The 18,483-nt window shown below is 38.2% G+C and overlaps 1 protein-coding gene across 5 annotated transcripts in view; it reads right to left on the bottom strand.

The window, feature by feature from the left end:
- LOC149704588 (lathosterol oxidase-like) overlaps window positions 1-5,439 on the bottom strand; it is a 39,068-nt gene extending 33,629 nt beyond the window's left edge. Inside the window, exons 1-4 of one of the 5 annotated variants that reach the window (XM_089867033.1) lie at window positions 5,241-5,438; window positions 4,493-4,912; window positions 3,002-4,427; window positions 1,915-2,098 (exon numbers count right to left, since the gene is read on the bottom strand). In XM_089867033.1, the coding sequence (XP_089723159.1) occupies window positions 1,915-2,098; window positions 3,002-3,179 (362 nt within the window). In that variant the 5' untranslated portion in view covers window positions 3,180-4,427; window positions 4,493-4,912; window positions 5,241-5,438. Of the gene's footprint in view, window positions 1-1,914; window positions 2,099-3,001; window positions 4,455-4,492 lie in introns of those variants that run through there. The other 4 variants (XM_089867035.1, XM_089867032.1, XM_089867036.1 and 1 more) reach the window with 4 other exon arrangements.
- Between the last annotated feature and the right edge of the window lie 13,044 nt (window positions 5,440-18,483).

Below are 18,483 nucleotides of genomic sequence, written 5' to 3'. Positions count from 1 at the left end.
ATACAAATTTCTTGAGACAAGGCCAAGAATTTCGCGCCTTCGCGAGAAAAGCACCAATCACAGACGAGAAGAAAACTGGGGCGATTAGTTCCGATTTTCTCTTTGGACAACGTCGCCATCGACAGGCAGATGGCGCAATGATTGCTCAAACTTTATTGGCTCTCAGAATGGGAAAAGCAAAATTTTTGCGTGTATCAGAACAGAAGTGCAAATGTTTTTCGTGATCTGTTGCGAAGATGCGAATAGACGATGGCGCGAACACGCGAGCACGAGTTCAATGTGGACAAAGCTTTAAAGTTCTTCCCAAAGAAAGCTTTATGATTTCCTTACTTAGCTCAAAGTTTAAGGTTAAGGTTAGGGGTGTTTTATTATTGGCGTACTATAATTGCTATGGTTTTTACAGTATTTGTGCCTTTTAGCAGACCTTGTATTTCTAGTGGGACCGACCCTTAAAACCAGAATGGTAAATGTTTGGACCTACAGGGTCACGACAGTAGAGGTCCAAACATCCAGTGGTGTCACGTATCGAACGTTAAAGCGACCTTCGCCGCAATAAACACCATTTCCTGCTCAACGGGAATAATAATTCCATTTCAATATTCAATTAATTTTTGGAGATACGAATATATGTTATATGATGTGCAGCATTCTTTTTAAAGACTTTTATAACGAGTTTTTCTTCAATCAGATAATTTTAATTTTGGTTTTTCAGCTTAAGATGACAAGGAGACTCAGTGAAGGAAAGCCGCTTGAATCGTGGATTCGAGTCGAATGGCGGGCAGCATTGTGAGTTATATTAGTGTTGTTTATCCTTCTAAAGCTTTTTCCACATTGAGCTCGCGCTCGAGTGTTTGCATCTTCGTCTATTCACATCTTTGCAACGGATCACGGAAATACTTGCGCTACTTTTCAAATCCACGGAAATATTTTGCTTTTACTATTCTGAGAGCTAATGAGATTTGAGCAATCATTGCGCCATCTACTCTGTCCATCTACGTTCCCCCACGTCCTTGTGGTTACGACCCTTGGACAGAGTCTTTTCCTTGTCGTGGTGTGGGGGCACAGCCGTCAAGTCCCTCGTTTGCAGTCACTGGAATGTGTAACATCCCCATACTGTATTTCATACTTGGCGGTTGCGAATTAAGACTTGCCCGTCTCGCCCCCAAGTACTACTTTACGCGGGGGCCACGGGTACATTATCGAGGTCGTATGGCACTGCTGTGCTCTCTGGGTGTCTTTCCCACCCTCTAGAGCCTTCTGCTGCCTTAACCTCTCGCTCAGTCTTGAACGCGGGGGTGTTTATCCTATATGATATCACCCCTTGTTCAAAACTCCCACTGAGCGTATAGTCAAGTTAAGATTGGAAAGGCAGCGCCATAATGGTAATCCGGTGTGCGCGCTTTACAAATCTACAGACATTCATGTCCATCTACGTTGTGATTATTACTTAAAAATGACTCGACTGAGCTGCACGTTGCTTCCACCATTGTGAAACGAAACCAAGGTCTGTATAACGCTTCGCATTATTGGGGAAAACCCAATGTGGACAATAGCGAGATCTTGCAAACAAGCAAAGCGAAGATGCGAACACGCAAAATGTGTTTTCTGGACAGGCCTTAAAACATTGCTATTAGTGTCGTTTAGTAAGCAAAGGCTTAGAGCCGATTGAACGATCATGGATTCGTCGTGGATAGCACTGTGATGTGATTATATTAGAGCTGTTTACCCTTGAAAAACATAAGTGTGGTTTAGTAAGCAAGCCGATTGAATTATGGATGTTATAAGTGTTGTTTATTTAATAAACATTGCGATTATTGGTTTATTTACTAAGCATTGCAATTATTTTACTTAATCTAGCAGAATTAATACATCTGCGTAATAATTTTTCGCTAATTAGTGCCGTAATTTTCTTACCAATGAATGAACCCACACATGGGGAAATATATGACCACACCAGATAGCGTACTAACGATGACATAGTAAAGTAAGTCTTTCCATACTAAATAATCCAACTTCACCCATTGTAGTATTGGTAGTTTCTTGTAATAAGATGAGTCGAATTGTTTCTCTATTGATATCAAAACGAGCATCCAAATTCCTAAACAAATATCAGAGTAAAATTAAAACTCCGAAGTGATCAAAACTTTTATCAAATCTTAAATCGGTTCGAATATTTTTTCTATCGAGTACCGAGTATTTAGGCTTAGCAAAGTTTATATATTCCGATTATTGGTCGAGTACTATACAGCTAAACTCGACGGATACTCAAGGACTATAATCCTTGACTACTTATCAACTTTACTTGTCATGAAATAAATGCATTGATTAAATAGCTGAATTTCTCTGAGGTAGCTAGGCATCTAGTCCCTAATATTTAAAATATATTTTCAAGCATTTATTAAACATTTATATATTTTCTTATCGAGTACTTGCCAAACATTTACCGATTTCCTTAATAGAATTAATACATGCAGTGGGCATTCGTCTCGATTAATTAAACTTATAGAAATACTCGTATCTATACTAGATACTAAGGTGGTGGTGATGGTCAGGCAGTTGGTTAAGTCGCTGACCAAAAACACTCGTCATCTCAATTTTTTAATTAACACCCTCCGTCATATTAGATTTTAAAGCTGATTGAGATGGGCGTTGATGAATCAGTCAATCCATAACTAACAGCTTCTATTTTCAAGATATAGATAAAACAATCCTCTCTCTTGCAATACATAAACCTGTGACTACAAACTTTAATGCTCATTCCTTTTAATTATGTAGAATCTTTTTACCATTCCACACTTAATCCTCGTTCACTTTCCCAATGATGTATTATAGCGCTTAGTTTTATACTTACATAACCGATGCCTCTTGAAAATACTTATACCGCTGTACAACTTTCATCGTTACAAACATACAGAGAGACTTAACAATGAGCTGGGTCTTCCAGGATTACTTTTATTAATCTTTGCAAGTAGTTTAAGACCTTCAGAAAAGTGAAGCTTACCATTTATCCACAATGCAAAGAGGCATATGATTAGTGCTGCCAGAATGAAACTCCACTTGGTCGAGAGCTTGGGCCATGCATTATCAAGCTTCTCATAGAAAATTTTTTGGGTTTTGAAAAAGAGATCTTCCCTCTTTAAGTTAGACGAAGGAAACGCGTCGCTTGTTGACCTTGCCATTTTGGGACATGAAGTGTTTAGTTAAGAATGAAACTATTTTATCTCTCTGTTACATAAGAAAGTAAGATAAGATAACCGATAAATATAGAAATCGATGGCAATAGAGTATTTCAAAGGAGATAAAATTGTTGGATGACTTCAGAGTGCACAGAGACGTCCTTGTAGTTTACGATACTGTGGATTACTAAGTCTCTTTTTCAACGTGGAAATGGTCTATACTTTTCGGGTACAGTACATAAAGTCGGCCTCACACATTTCCAGATCGCGTATTTGCTGAGTAGTGAAGATCGGTTAGGTGTAGAGATACAATTTACCAAATTGCCAATCCTCGTATTCACCATGGTAATTAACCAACAAATTACCAATATTTTTTATTTATGCTTTAGTAATCTCTCTTCTACGACACTAATCTAAAAATATGCAAACATTTTGACTAACCAAAAATGATAGGTTTCGCCATCCAAGGAATTTTTTACGAAATTTGTTTAAAAACATTTCGTCAGAAACTATAAGAAAACCCCAAGAATCGGTTCTGATAATAATACGGTATCCGGAACACTGATCCCAAAACCGCTAGTATGAAAGTAGTTTTAATGGAACATTACTTAGCAGCAGGTGATTCCTAAGAAAGATAGTTCTTGAGAAAGCTTAATCAGCGACCATCTAGAAAAATTGTGGCTTGAAATGTTGGAAGAATGAGTTGCGGAATAACTTCTATACGAGCGAACCGATTTTTATTAAAATAAGTTCCTCCAGGTTGGGTTCGCCATTACGCCCGTCAAGTACTACAGCTTTATGAATAGCCTCTAGTTAAGCATCATTTTATTGCAATTACAAGTCGCACAATGTTAATTCTTAAACATTATTATGCAGATATTTCATATGGGAGGGCTTAAATTTATTATATGTTTAGAGTCTACAGAGACAGGACACATTTCTTGGTTTCCACTGCCTTAATACACCCGGTTAACGCCGTCTAACTTAGCATACACGGTGTTTGGAAAGGGTAAGAGATCCGAAGTACATTGGTTTATCTTCTATGGACGATTTTGAGTTGAAATGGTTCTACGATATTTTGCGCTAAGGGTCACCGTTTAAAAGTTATGATTGCAGAGTTGTGCAGATGACCCCTTAATTAAACTGTGGCCTCAAGAGCAGATGTCAATCATCATTTTGGTTTTAGAACCACCCATCGAACCTACAGTAGGTCATAGCATCCCTTTTGGAACACCCTGTATATAGAGAAAACTATTCAAAAATAATTGCCTATCCATTGCATTACCTTTTGAAGCATAATAGTTCACTTAAGTTACTCGTCTGAACGATAAGAACAATGCTGTATCGTTTTCCTGTGTCGCCGAATAAAAGTACCATCTTTACGCAATATACACAACTCACACAAGCTTAGCACAACACCGCGGAACATTAGGCCGAATTTGGGTTTATTTTTCAAATAGCAAATATGTAGCGCCACCTTAATAATTATAAGAGTACTCATAACTATTTCAAGGTTGTATAAAATTCCTAATATTCCATACACTGGCAGATTCACTACCGCTACCAGCGTAAGTAACATAAAGCACTAAAGATATATTTGTTACCGAAGTGTTGCTCCCTATTATCAGAAGCTTCTTACTCACACCTATCATGGGCCAAGAATAGTAAGAGGACTAGGCAGGGTCGCGAAAAGGCGTCCAACGGAAAAAACGGCCACTAGTAGCGCGATCTATGGGCTTAATTTATCGGAAAGCGGAACTTCGTCACTCTTTGGGGTCAAATCACGTGGCTCAAAAATCCGGAAAATATAATTCAAACTTCAGCGCATGCGTGAGTGTGACAAGACCTAAGAGCAGCTGAGCCAAAATTTAGCCAGCCAAATCCGCCCATTGTTTGCATAGCAAAGGCTTGGTTTTTAGTTTAGGAAACGCTATAAACTCAACACCTTTCATGTACGGTTTATGAAAGTAGCGACTATCACTATTACCATAAGTTTATCATGCCTACATTTAGGTAAAGCGCAGAGCTTATTTTTAACCATCTTGAAAAATTAAAATACTTAACTTTATCCTTTGCCGTACCGTTTAACTATTCTTGGCCCAAGGTTTGGGTTAAAATTAAAACAAGATAAATTCGTTAAACCGCCATATTTAAAGGGCAATACTCTGAAATACGGCCAACCGAGATCGCGCAAAGTTGGCCGTAGCCGGAAATGCTTGACCCCAATTCCGGTTTCTCCCCTATTTTAACCCGAGCTGATACGGGAAGGCTGTTTTTTTAGAAAGACGAAATCGTTTGCGCGTAGAAGCTTGCAACTGCCTAGTCCTCTTACTATTCTTGGCCCATGCACCTATATAATAAACTGCTGCTATCATGTTATAGAAACGGATTTTAGCTGAAAACGGGAACATTTGCAAGTTGCAGGTATCTCTAAAACCATATTATTGCATGACTGTGCATTACCAGGGGTCGCTTCTGCAACAAGTCTGACAATTTGGTCAGTGGCGTAACGACGTTTGTTGGGCCCGCCCGCCGCTCGACAATTAGGACCGCTTCTTGAGTGTCGAGCTTTCAAAAAGTATGAAAGCATCACGAACGTTACTACTTTTCCCTCTCATAATCTATAGCAATGCGTCTTGTTGCCGCTCTTGACTAAGATTTCTCGCACATACTTGGCTCACTCCCATAAACTGCAATGTGGGCCTCAACTATTTTGCACCATTTTTAGTTCAAAAAATAGGATTCTCTTCTCAAAATTATAGCATTATATTGGACCAGGTTAATCAAATTATAGGATTATACAGGGTGTTTCTGAAAAGTCCATCACAAATTAAGGGGCGTGTTTATGGGACCAAACTGAGCGGAAAGTACCAAAGAACATGGGGTGTACAACATTTTGTTACGGAGATATGGCCTTCCAAACATTCGCCCCTAAAACAAGGAAATATCCAAAAATGAGGAGTAACACTTAAGACCGACTAACCAGCTTGTTTAAAATTACTAGACAATTTCAATAGCCTTTAATCGAACAATTGATTTCTACCTTTACTAATCAGAAGCGTATAAATGAGTAGAAGTATGCCTACGGTGGTAATGTAAAATTAATCCCAAGTGACATGATGTTTCAAGATCTTCCCAGCACCAAGTAAAATGGTTCTGATTGAAGGGACTTTTATTAGCACAGCGTAAACAACGTTATTTTCAGGAATTAGTCCAAATGTCCACGGGCGGCATTACAAAAACGAGGCAGTCTTTCGAATGATACTTGGACATGTTGGAAGATCCCTGGCTTGTTCCTGTTATCTCAAACCGTAAAAAGCTACGCAAATCTTCATCATCACGGACAACACTCTTGTACGTTAGGTATGACCTTGAGAAAACCTAAAAGGACATCTCGAATGTATTTGAAAAACCCATCTCCAATTAAGGGGCGTGTTGTTTGTTTCCAACAGAGTAAACTCGCCCAGAGAACAATTACAATGCAGAGCCACGTTTCGGCGTTAATGGCCCACAAAGGTGGTCCCAAACAAAAGAACAAACTTTAATTTGTTTCGTTCAGTAAGTGTTTCATGTGTCATAGATAAAACGCCATGATTAATGCACAAAGAAAATGAATTTATTGACAAGTTTTAACATTTAATTGCAACTAGTAACAAAAATTGTTCTAAGTGTTCACCACCCGCGTTAAGGCACACATTAGCACGTCTTACAAATGATTCCCTTACACGTTGAAAAATGCCTGGAGTTTCGCGAATTGTTTGACAGCCGTGAATTATTCGTCGACGTAGCTCTTCAACATCGGGCACTTCAGTCTGATAAACTAAGTCTTTCAGGTGGCCCCAAAGAAAGAAATCACAAGGGTTCAGATCGGGTGATCGAGCAGGCCACTCCACAGGTCCACCTCGACCTAACCAACGCAAAGGGAAGGTCGCGTTAAGATAATTTCGGACCGCGATGCTGAAATGTGGTGGTGCACCATCGTGCATGAACCACATTCTGTTTACCAAACCTAAGGGTACGTCTTCGAGTAGTTCCGGTAAATCGTCCCGTAAGAACTGCAAGTAAGCCACACCGTTTAACCTGGGCTCTAGGAAATATGGCCCAATTAAATTGTCACCCACAATACCACACCACACGTTTAAACTGAATTGTACTTGGTGACTTCTAACGCAAGTTGCGTGGGGGTTTAGCTGGGACCATTGATGTTTATTATGTAAGTTAATAATACCATCCCGTGAAAAGTTAGCTTCGTCAGTAACCAACAAATCCCGTGGGAAATCGATATCGTTTACTTTAGCCAGAAACCACTGACAAAACGCCGTGCGTCGTGGGTAGTCCGCTGGATTCAAACCTTGAACTTTTTGAACATGGAAAGGATGAAACCGGTGGCTTCTGAGGATTTTCCACACGAGCGTGTGGTTTACGCCTAATCGGCGACCAACTTGGCGGGTACTTGATTCAGGCTCGTCCTCGAAAATGGTGAGAACTTCGTCTTCTACGGCCTCTGGGATGGCTCTCGCTCTAGGTTGAGGTCCAGCCGGTTGGATTCGTCCATCTTGCCTCAAACGTCTGTCCACAGCCTCGAACGTCAGTCGATTTGGTAGTCGCCTCTGCGGAAATCTTTCCTGATACAAGCGTACAGCTGCAGCGGCATTCCCCTCGGCTAGTCCATACATTAGGTGCATATCCGCATATTCGGCATTTGTGAAGAAAGGCATTGTAACAGACTTCGTTGAATTATGAGTTTAATAAAACAAACACATGTACGTGAAACCTCTTTTATTCCTTTCTTAAAAAACATAGTGCTCTGTTTTAGTGCTCTGTTTTTTAAGAATAGGCGAAGTTCTCACTATTTTCGAGGACGATCCAAAAACAAGCAGCCGCCAATTGGTTTGCTGATTAAGAAAAAACCACACGCAACTTGCGTTAGAATTCACAAAGTACAATTCAGCTTAAACGTGTGGTGTAGTATTGTGGGTGACAATTTAATTGGGCCATATTTCCTAGAGCCCAGGTTAAACGGTGTGGCTTACTTGTAGTTCTTACGGGACGATTTACCAGAACTACTCGAAGACGTACCCTTAGGTTTAATAAACAGAATGTGGTTCATGCACGATGGTGCACCACCACATTTCAACATCGCGGTCCGAAAACTTGTCAATAACATTTTCTTTGTGCATTAATCATGGCGTTTTATCTATGACACATGAAACACTTACTGAACGAAACAAATTAAAGTTTGTTCTTTTGTTTGGGACCACCTTTGTGGGCCATTAACGCCGAAACGTGGCTCTGCATTGTAATTGTTCTCTGGGCGAGTTTACTCTGTTGGAAACAAACAACACGCCCCTTAATTGGAGATGGGTTTTTCAAATACATTCGAGATGTCCTTTTAGGTTTTCTCAAGGTCATACCTAACGTACAAGAGTGTTGTCCGTGATGATGAAGATTTGCGTAGCTTTTTACGGTTTGAGATAACAGGAACAAGCCAGGGATCTTCCAACATGTCCAAGTATCATTCGAAAGACTGCCTCGTTTTTGTAATGCCGCCCGTGGACATTTGGACTAATTCCTGAAAATAACGTTGTTTACGCTGTGCTAATAAAAGTTCCTTCAATCAGAACCATTTTACTTGGTGCTGGGAAGATCTTGAAACATCATGTCACTTGGGATTAATTTTACATTACCACCGTAGGCATACTTCTACTCATTTATACGCTTCTGATTAGTAAAGGTAGAAATCAATTGTTCGATTAAAGGCTATTGAAATTGTCTAGTAATTTTAAACAAGCTGGTTAGTCGGTCTTAAGTGTTACTCCTCATTTTTGGATATTTCCTTGTTTTAGGGGCGAATGTTTGGAAGGCCATATCTCCGTAACAAAATGTTGTACACCCCATGTTCTTTGGTACTTTCCGCTCAGTTTGGTCCCATAAACACGCCCCTTAATTTGTGATGGACTTTTCAGAAACACCCTGTATATGACTCATAAATGATATGATTTAAAGTGTAGATAATTTTATTTTTTTTTTTGAGAACATAAGATTCCTTAAATGAACGTTTACCTCGGACCTAGATCTAAACAAATGCTGAAGGGCTCACACAGACGTACATTTAGATTTACTTGAAAAAGTGGCTATTAGTTAAATGAAACTGCAAGTAAAAAGAGACCAAATGATAATATCGAGCTATTTAAAAGGGTCAGGTAGGAAGAGAGGTTTTCAGAGAAAACAGATTTTCTAAACGATTTTTTACAATTAAAAAAAATTTAAAGCTCTGTGTAATAATTCAGTTCAATCTGTGGGCTTATATATTTAAATGCAAGGTCTGAGGCAAAATTATATCGTGTTATTTTGGAGTGCAGCTCAGAAGGCAAACTGTTATAATTTCATATAAAAACCTTAAAAGGACCCCCAAAAGCCTTTGGCTCGCCCGCAGTTGCGGGCTCTGCAACCCCGTAGTTACGCCACTGAATTTGGTCGACAATGCTTCAAACTATTCATATAGAAATTTTCGTAGAAGTATCGTTTAAAGTTCGATATATGCGAGCAAAAAAACTCACATATATCGAACTTTAAACGATACTTCTACGAAAATGTCTATAAAAATAGAAGCATTTTTCGTAGTCTCTGTAGGGTAGGGAAATTTTGAAACCTAATAGAAAACGCGTTTTTCCTATAACCCCCGGAATAAAAAAGAAAAAAAAATTAACAAAGGAGGATGGGAGACTTATGGAACAATCAAGAAATTCCTTAAGAGAACACTATTTCGGTTACCCCCCATTTCACCCAATTTAAAACACCCAATTCCCATTTACCCAATCCTCATTCAACCCAATTCCCAGTTCGCCTATCCCAATTAACCCAATATTGCATACCCAAAAAGACTCAAATAGAGTAGAATCATAAGTGAATCATATTACAGCTCCCTATAAGTACTGGACGTAGGTTATGCTTTTGTAAACAGCGTTTTCTTCCAAGACATCCAAGCCCGCCATCTATAGCTCAGTTTTACAAGTATAGTTTTCCCATTAACCCGGATCTTGAGTTAGGTTAACCTACGGAAGTTCCGGTTGATGATAACGGCTGTCAGACCGCCGTCAGTGTCGTGATTAGTGTGAAGCTTATTATCGCGTTATAATTTTGATTTAGAATGGCTTATGTTAGGATAAATGTAACTAATTGCAATTGTTGCATGCCCACATTAAAGAGACATCTGAACACGAGCTATGTTATATTAAAAGCACTTAACCGTAAGCAACTAAAAAAACGTTTTGTAAAACTGAAAAATATTGACCAGCATCTTTCGCAAACGGAAAACGTTAAAGCATTGAAAAAATTTGTCACACTTAAAAAAGGAAATCAAATTTCTATATCGACGCACATAACCTTTAATTAGTAATAAATCGGTCCAACTATCCCCGCTAAAAACCTTTAAATCGATCGGTGGAAGCTTAGCTCAGTGCTGTACTTGGGATACATTAAAAATATTCTAGCATGATGAAGGCTATTTTGATAATTTGAATTCATATTAATTTCCTTTTCAACACAAGCGTTTAAAAATACCTATAGACCGCCAATTATTTTTTAAAATCGGAAAAATAAAGTGGACTTCTACTATTATATTCACAACCCAACACTTTGTATGGAACAACTTGTTTCCTTCCGCGCTCTTTTCTCCCAAACCTTTCCTCATTGGCTACTAGCCTACCACTTACTTCCGTTTGCTTCGCCCGCTTATTAAAAATTACTTTCGCGCCAAAATCATTCCTCTGGTTTAGTTCACAAATTCGCCGCTGCGTTTCGCATATACCCTTTTCTCTTCAGTGCTAGGAGGCAACATAGATATATTAAAAGGGTAGATACACAATTCAATGGGAGGTCGACGCGGAAGGGGCAACGAGCAGACAGCCGCTATTTTCTGGGGGTAGCCGTATAAAACGCCATCTATCGGGAACTTTCGAAACTAAATTAAGGGATGAGTAGTGGCACTCTATGTTAACCCCCTATAGGGCATAATAAGTCAAACCTTCGGAGATGCCATTACTCCATTTTATACGAGCTAAGAGCAGAAAAACGTATTTTATAAATTTTACACCTGTAAAATCTTTTAAAAAACACTTGGAACTTGTATTTCTACTTACTTTCGAGGAAATACCACCGTTTTCTGAAGGTAAGTCTTTTTTTATACATTTATTAGTAATAAAAACATTTAAGGCGAGCTAAGCCTTGGTCATGGCCATAATGTAGATTTGCACAATGCACATAGAGAAAAGAGAGCGTAATCTGCCGTATTTTACAAGACCAAGGCTTAGCTCGCCTTAAATGTTTTTATTACTAATAAATGTGTAAAAAAAGACTCTTACCTTCAGAAAACGGTGGTATTTCCTCGAAAGTAAGTAGAAATACAAGTTCCAAGTGTTTTTTAAAAGATTTTACAGGTGTAAAATTTATAAAATACGTTTTTCTGCTCTTAGCTCGTATAAAATGGAGTAATGGTATCTCCGAGGGTTTGACTTATTATGCCCTATAGGGGGTTAACATAGAGTGCCACTACTCTAAGCTCATCCCTTAATTTAGTTTCGAAAGTTCCCGATAGATGGCGTTTTATACAGCTACCCCCAGAAAATAGTGGCTGTCTGCTCGTTGCCCCTTCCGCGTTTTTTCGTTAAGCCTAAGCCAGCGAAGTGGATCTAGACCCTTTATAGTTTTACTATATCTATGGGAGGCAATGCTGATGCACGGCGATGTTATATCGTCCTGTACTTCTAGGGAGCTGTAATATGATCCACTTCTGGTGGAATTTGATGGTTTTATTTTTTGATTTTTTCATAACATAAGGGATACACTTACTTGAAGTGTATAACCGCTCCAAAGAGGAAGAGACGTCCTCCTAACCAAACCAAACCTAACATAACAGTAATGTTTTGGAAAAGGCATATTATTTGAGAAGTAAATGAAGCTAAACATCAATATTTTGGAAAAGGTGTACCATAGTTAAATGATTTATAAAATATTACTAACCTAACTTAACCAACCCAAAACAAACCTAACCTTGCCTAACCTAACCTAACCTAACATAACAGTAATGTTTTGGAAAAGGCATATTATTTGGGAAGTCAATGAACCTAAACATCAATATTTTGGAAAAGGCGTACCATAGTTAAATGATTTATAAAAAATTACTAACCTAACTTAACCAAACCTAACCTACCTAACCCTAACTCAGCATTACGGGGCATATTTTCCTTTCGAAGTTTTCAGCCATTCGACTTCCATATTTAATAAATTACACTGATCAACAGTCTCTTATATAATAATTTTAAAATATTGCTTTTTTAATGGAAAATACGAATTAATAAAACGGGTATATAATTATTCGTGCCAAATTCCTGTGTTATCGCCTTTTGTGGCAAACGGGAATTGGGAGAAATACATTTGGGTGAATCAGGAATATATGATTTGGGTTAAATTCTTCTTATTGGGACAAATGAGATTGGGTGATATGGGGCGACACCACTATTTCGACGTTTCGCATCCCGCTTCCTTTTCCAGTATCTAATCTTTATATTTGGCCGTAAAGGATAAAGGAATTTTGAGAAAAAATGTACGAGAATTTTTAGAAACTTCGCAAGCTTATACCTTACACAAGACTCCATTAAAAATGATGTTCTCTCCGAATAAAAGCAATTCGCCTCGCAAAATATTTTTCCATTCGGATAGGGTTTGTTAATTTTAAAGTCATAAAATATTTTAAAGAAAGAAATATTAAATTCGATACACTCTAAGAAAATGGAGTGTGCTTTAACACCTTTAAGAGTGTCGCCTAACACCTTTAAGATATTTTTTAGTAGGATAGTAGAAATAGTAGTATTTTTCTTAGACTGGAAAGCAAAACCGATGACGGAAAAAATACTATGGATAGCTACAATTTAATATCTCATGAGGCTTAATTCAAATATCGAGTAATTGTATGGTATAATTAATCTTTGATTATTCGCCATTACGCAGTATTATTAGCAATTAGTGCTATATTCATAGCAAGGTTCCACCTAGAGAGAAATTAATGCCATATAGGGAAAATGCAGAACTATACACCTTTAAGGGTAGTTCTCGCATGCAGTGTGAAACTGCATATAAAGTTGGCCATTTGATCGTCTTAAAATGCAGTGTGAAACCTAGGAGGATATAGGGGTGGGGGAGTATTCGACTGCCCGATCTTAGAGCTCAGGTTTCGGCCTATCCGATATTCCGATGGGAGATTCGTGAATGCGCATATAGTTACCTTGGTTACGCGCATCACGAGACCACGCAAATCCGATTCAAAAAATAGCGGGTTTTTCATGATAGCTTAGGCCTTTGAAGCAACGCCGCCTATATTTCGTGTAGTGATATTTTTTAATTTTATCGGGCATTAACTAGAATCCCCCACAGGCTTTAATCCATCTTAAACACTTATCTAGTAGAGTTTTTGGTGTAGGGAAAGAATAAAAAACCGTTACCTTTATCTAAGAACCATAATTTACTTTTAATAAAAAATAAAATAATGATAAAGCACTAAATGTTAAAGCACTAAAAAATGCAGCGCGACGCATTAAAACTCTATCAAAAATTAGAACAAACGAACAGACGACACCCGATGACGATGTGCGCGGCTAAGAATCTCCCAGAACGAGTGAAATAGGGGGGCGATAATCTGTAAGCGCGTTTCAATGGGAAAACGGACAGTCGAAGACTCCCTCACCCCTATATCCTCCTAGATATTAAAAACAAATGAAAAAGGCAGAAAGTTTCCAATTTGTACAAATGCATGGGGATTAAATTGGTTTTGAAGACCATAATATTCAAACAGTTTACCTCTTTTTTACATCGAATAGCTCGGGTGTACCTCGTATCAGCAGTTCCCTGAAGAGCAGTTCTCGAAATAGCAACCGCGATTCCAAAAAACCACTGCAGTTTTAGAAATAGCGGCTGCTGGGAAAAATTTCGAAACTTCCATTGTCCAAACTCGGGAAATTAACTAAACTGTGAGAGAAACTTTACCCATAAGACTAATTGTAATGTATTAGGTTTTTTATGCACACGTAGGCGAGTTAGTGTTTCATGGTTTTTACCTCTCCGAGTGACGTATGTCACGGAGAGGTTCGAATTTCAACATATCTGTTTGTTTGTCTGTTGTTACACCCCAGGGGACCATGTTCGTAGCTTACAAATCGGAGAAAATATGTTATCAATTTACAGTTCCCGGAAATTTAGAAAATTGTATTCCACTAACACTGGCTGTTACACCATTTTCTGTCTAACACCACCATCCTCTGGTCTTTTGTTCATCCCACATACACACCAGTCTGTACATACTGGCTTCTAAACACCACCTTCATCTGGTGTTTTGTCCATCCCTCATGGACACCAGTCTGCACTTACTGGCTTCTAAACACCACCATCATATGGTCTTTTGTCCATCCCACCAATTTTGTAGCGCGGGATTACTAGGCCTTTAAAGTTAGGGGCGTTTTAAGCCTGTCGCGCACAAAATAAAAGTTCTCTTCAGATAACACAAAATAAAAGTTCTCTTCAGATAACATAACATAAAAATTAAAGTTTATTTACATAAAGAGAAACTCTGAGATACATCTTTGCAACCTCTCGGTTCCGTGGTCAAAAGTGATCTACCTTTCCTCGGCCCTCTCTTTTGTGGGCTCTAGAAAGGATTAACAAAGGCGCGTTTACGTTGAAACGTGGAGCCAATCCCCTACTGGGGTTTATTTACAAAACCCAGAAAAATACTCTCCGCTCACCTTTTTGGGTTTATTGTATAAACCCAAAAACTAGCGTTACACCACATGGACACCAGTCTGTACTTTGTATTCTACTGCATCATCATCGTTAAGCTTAAGATGTACGCGGCGATCGACTAGGGTTACGAGAAACATCTAACCTCCCAATGGTGGGGCTTCCACCAAAGGTTCACGCAATTGCGCTGTTCTTATCTGTAGCTGCGATTCGAAACCTTTAAGTACTACCGATTTGAGTAAGACGAAACAACAGATGTATGCTTCATTTCGAACGTCAATATTAGTTAAGTCTCTCAAGAATGTTTAATTGTTAAACGATGTAACGCACAATAAGGTGAATAACTAACGAAGAAAATATATAACATTAATTATATTTTAGTATTTGTGAAAATCCTTTTTCTCAACTCAAAATTAATACAGAAAGAGTAATAAAGCAGTCTATGTGTTTGTCAGTGTGTGTACGGCCGTTGTTACTCTAGTGCGCCGCGTTAGCAGTTCGCCTTGTGTTGATATGTAAAGAAATCATACAAAACCTTAATATTTTCCTTCTCCATAACATAAAATGAATATATTGAAATATTTTCCTAATTTCGATGCCTTTAGTAGTTTTGTGGCTACAAAGCTATGTTTCATTTTGATATTTCAAGAATATTTTTATATTATTATTTGAGAAGGCTGTTTATATATTACTTCAGCTATACTAATCTGAATATAGCATAAACCCTTCTCAAGATATTACAAGAAGAACGCTTAGCCTTGGATTCAGATTTTCAAAACAAGTTTTACCTGTTAATTGGCATAGTGAGTCAAAAAGTTAGCAATTAGGGGCCGAGTTGAAAAAATACATGGGTTTTGGTTTTCGTGTCTGTAATGAAGAGACATTAACGGTTCAGAGTGAGCCGAAAGTTAAATACACATTATCGGGTTTAGATTTTATAATTGAAGAAAGAATCATGGTGGCTTTCAGGTCTGCTCGTAATCGAGTTATAGCTACTACGAATATCCAGATATGAATGTAGCTTTTATCATAAAGGGTATACAGTTGAGGCGTAGACAATTAGGCCTTTACAAACACATAAAGGTAACATCTCTCCAAAATTTATACTCTTCATTTCCTGTTTTTCCCCATTGACTGATTTCCATTTGTAAAAAACATATCCTTATTGGATGTAACATGTCGTCTGATTTAAATTATATTCGCTAAGCTTTGAATACTGCTTTAATAATTTATAAATTTTAACTTCTGCAATTGCTCATAAAAAAAACTAGAGAAATAATTCCATATCTAGGTAAACAAGTTTGAAAGTAGTTCTCTAGACTCGAAGAGGTAATATTTTGGTTTTACCAACTTGTTTTATGGATAAATAAGTTGGCAATACACGATGTGATATACGCGTTTAAAACGAAATAAACTCATTGTTGTTACCCAGTTCGTGTGTTGCGGTCGCTTAAGGCGAATATTTTACACAAATCTGTACTTGTACCCCGAAAAATGGGTTGAAAATTGTTCATCTAAACTATTGAGTTGGCCTGCGCCGTGCCTTACCAGGGACACTAGATGTTTTAAGAGGGATGAGCAGTTCCAGCCTTTTCACGTACATGCGGCAAAGAAGTCTAAGACTCGCGCCGTCTTTTTTTTCCTTTCATGGACAAATTGAAGTCCTGTTCCGATCACTCCTGCCTCATTTTTTATGTACGACCAGACCTAAAATGTTCCACAGTTAGCGTGCCTATTTCTTTCAGATTTCGCATCCTCACCCATCATCCTTGATTTGGCCTAGAATGGCACTAAAATTTGGTAATCCAATAACGCTTCCACAATTTCCGTCTTCTATCGAATTCCTCTCAAAACATCTAGTATCCCTGGCCTTACATTCGTTTTACACGACATAACATCGTACGGGATTTGGACAACAGAAGTGGGGCCTACCTATTAGATCCAAGGCCCTAAAGTCGCACTATACTAGACTAGCATACAAAAAACGGGTGATTTTTTCAGAAGACTAGTTGCGCTTTTCTATTCTATCCCTCCATTATTTGTGTAAACGTTTTTGTTGTAGGCCTAGCATCTAAATTTAATTAACGGGAAAACCATGAAAATCAGCCAACCTGGTTAAGATGGGCTGCCAGCCGCTGCTGCCTTGACCGGTCACCTCACTCTTTCAACCATTTATCAAAAAATTATCATAGAAACCACACACTAACCCTGTGACCAGTGATGGGCACTATCATATCTTTTTTGAATCTGATACTTTATTTGATAGTTGGAAAAAAATCTACCTATCATTTGACCGATTTTGATAGTGATAGATCAGCCTATAAATGATAGGCATGAAAAATTGAGTTTGAAAGTTCCGATTCCTAAGGAATTTTTTTGATACTTTTCCTGATTCATTAGTTTTTAAGAATATTTAATTTGATTTAAATTTGATAGGTATCGCTACCTATTAAAAATATTTGAAAGCAAAAATGATATTTCTAATATATTTAATAAAATTTTAGTGAATTCCTTCCTTCCCTCTTCCCGGTAGGTCTGGAGAGAGATCTACCCGAGGCCGACTAGTAGCTACTACGCATCAGCGGTGCGCAAGTACGTCATCACTGACGTTAGAGAAAGAGAAAACCAAGTTTCAAATTTCTAAGCCTAACGACTCGCGCCGTCGCGACTCACGCGAGAGTAAATTTTAGCGGCCGACGGTCCGGAGAAAAAAATGGCGCATGCGCCTGAAAAAAAAGAGCCTCGGTTAGGTCTCAGGGCTCTAACCCGGAATCTGCTAACTCTCGCCACCCCTCCCACGGTCCGACGGTTCCCACCCTCCCGGTGTGAACGAAAGTTTCAAGCGATGGACAATATGCCGAAGAAATGAAAGGCTGTAACTCCTCAGTTATTTTGAAGCTGTCCCTTTTCGCGGTATTTCTCCCTCCGAAGCTAGCCTGCAGATTCATTGGATTGTTTTCGCGAATCGGTTTATTTATTCTAGTGATCAGTCAAAAGAAATTACACATAAGATTAATCGGAAATTTCGCGGTAGTAAGTTAGTAACTAAGCTCCTTCTCCTTATTTCTGTTATCTATTTCATCACGGGAACTTGTAAAAACCTATCCTTGATAGGTAAAAAATTGATAGGTGCAAAATCCAAAATATTTTGATAGGTAAAAAATTGATAGGTGCGAAATCCAAAATATTTTGATAGGTAAAAAATTGATAGGTGCGAAATCCAAAATATTTTGATAGGTAAAAAATTGATAGGTGCGAAATCCAAAATATTTTGATAGGTAAAAAATTGATACGTGCAAAATCCAAAATATTTTGATAGGTAAAAATTGATAGGTGCGAAATCCAAAATATTTTGATAGGTAAAAAATTGATAGGTGCGAAATCCAAAATATTTTGATAGGTAAAAAATTGATAGGTGCGAAATCCAAAATATTTTGATAGGTAAAAAATTGATAGGTGCGAAATCCAAAATATTTTGATAGGTAAAAAATTGATACGTGCAAAATCCTAAATATTT

The sequence above is a fragment of the Phalangium opilio genome, unplaced genomic scaffold, assembly GCF_054372755.1.
Source record: "Phalangium opilio isolate 3A_F unplaced genomic scaffold, DU_Popi_V2 ptg000017l_1, whole genome shotgun sequence".
NCBI lineage: Eukaryota > Metazoa > Arthropoda > Arachnida > Opiliones > Phalangiidae > Phalangium > Phalangium opilio.
This window is presented reverse-complemented; position numbering and strand designations above follow the sequence as displayed.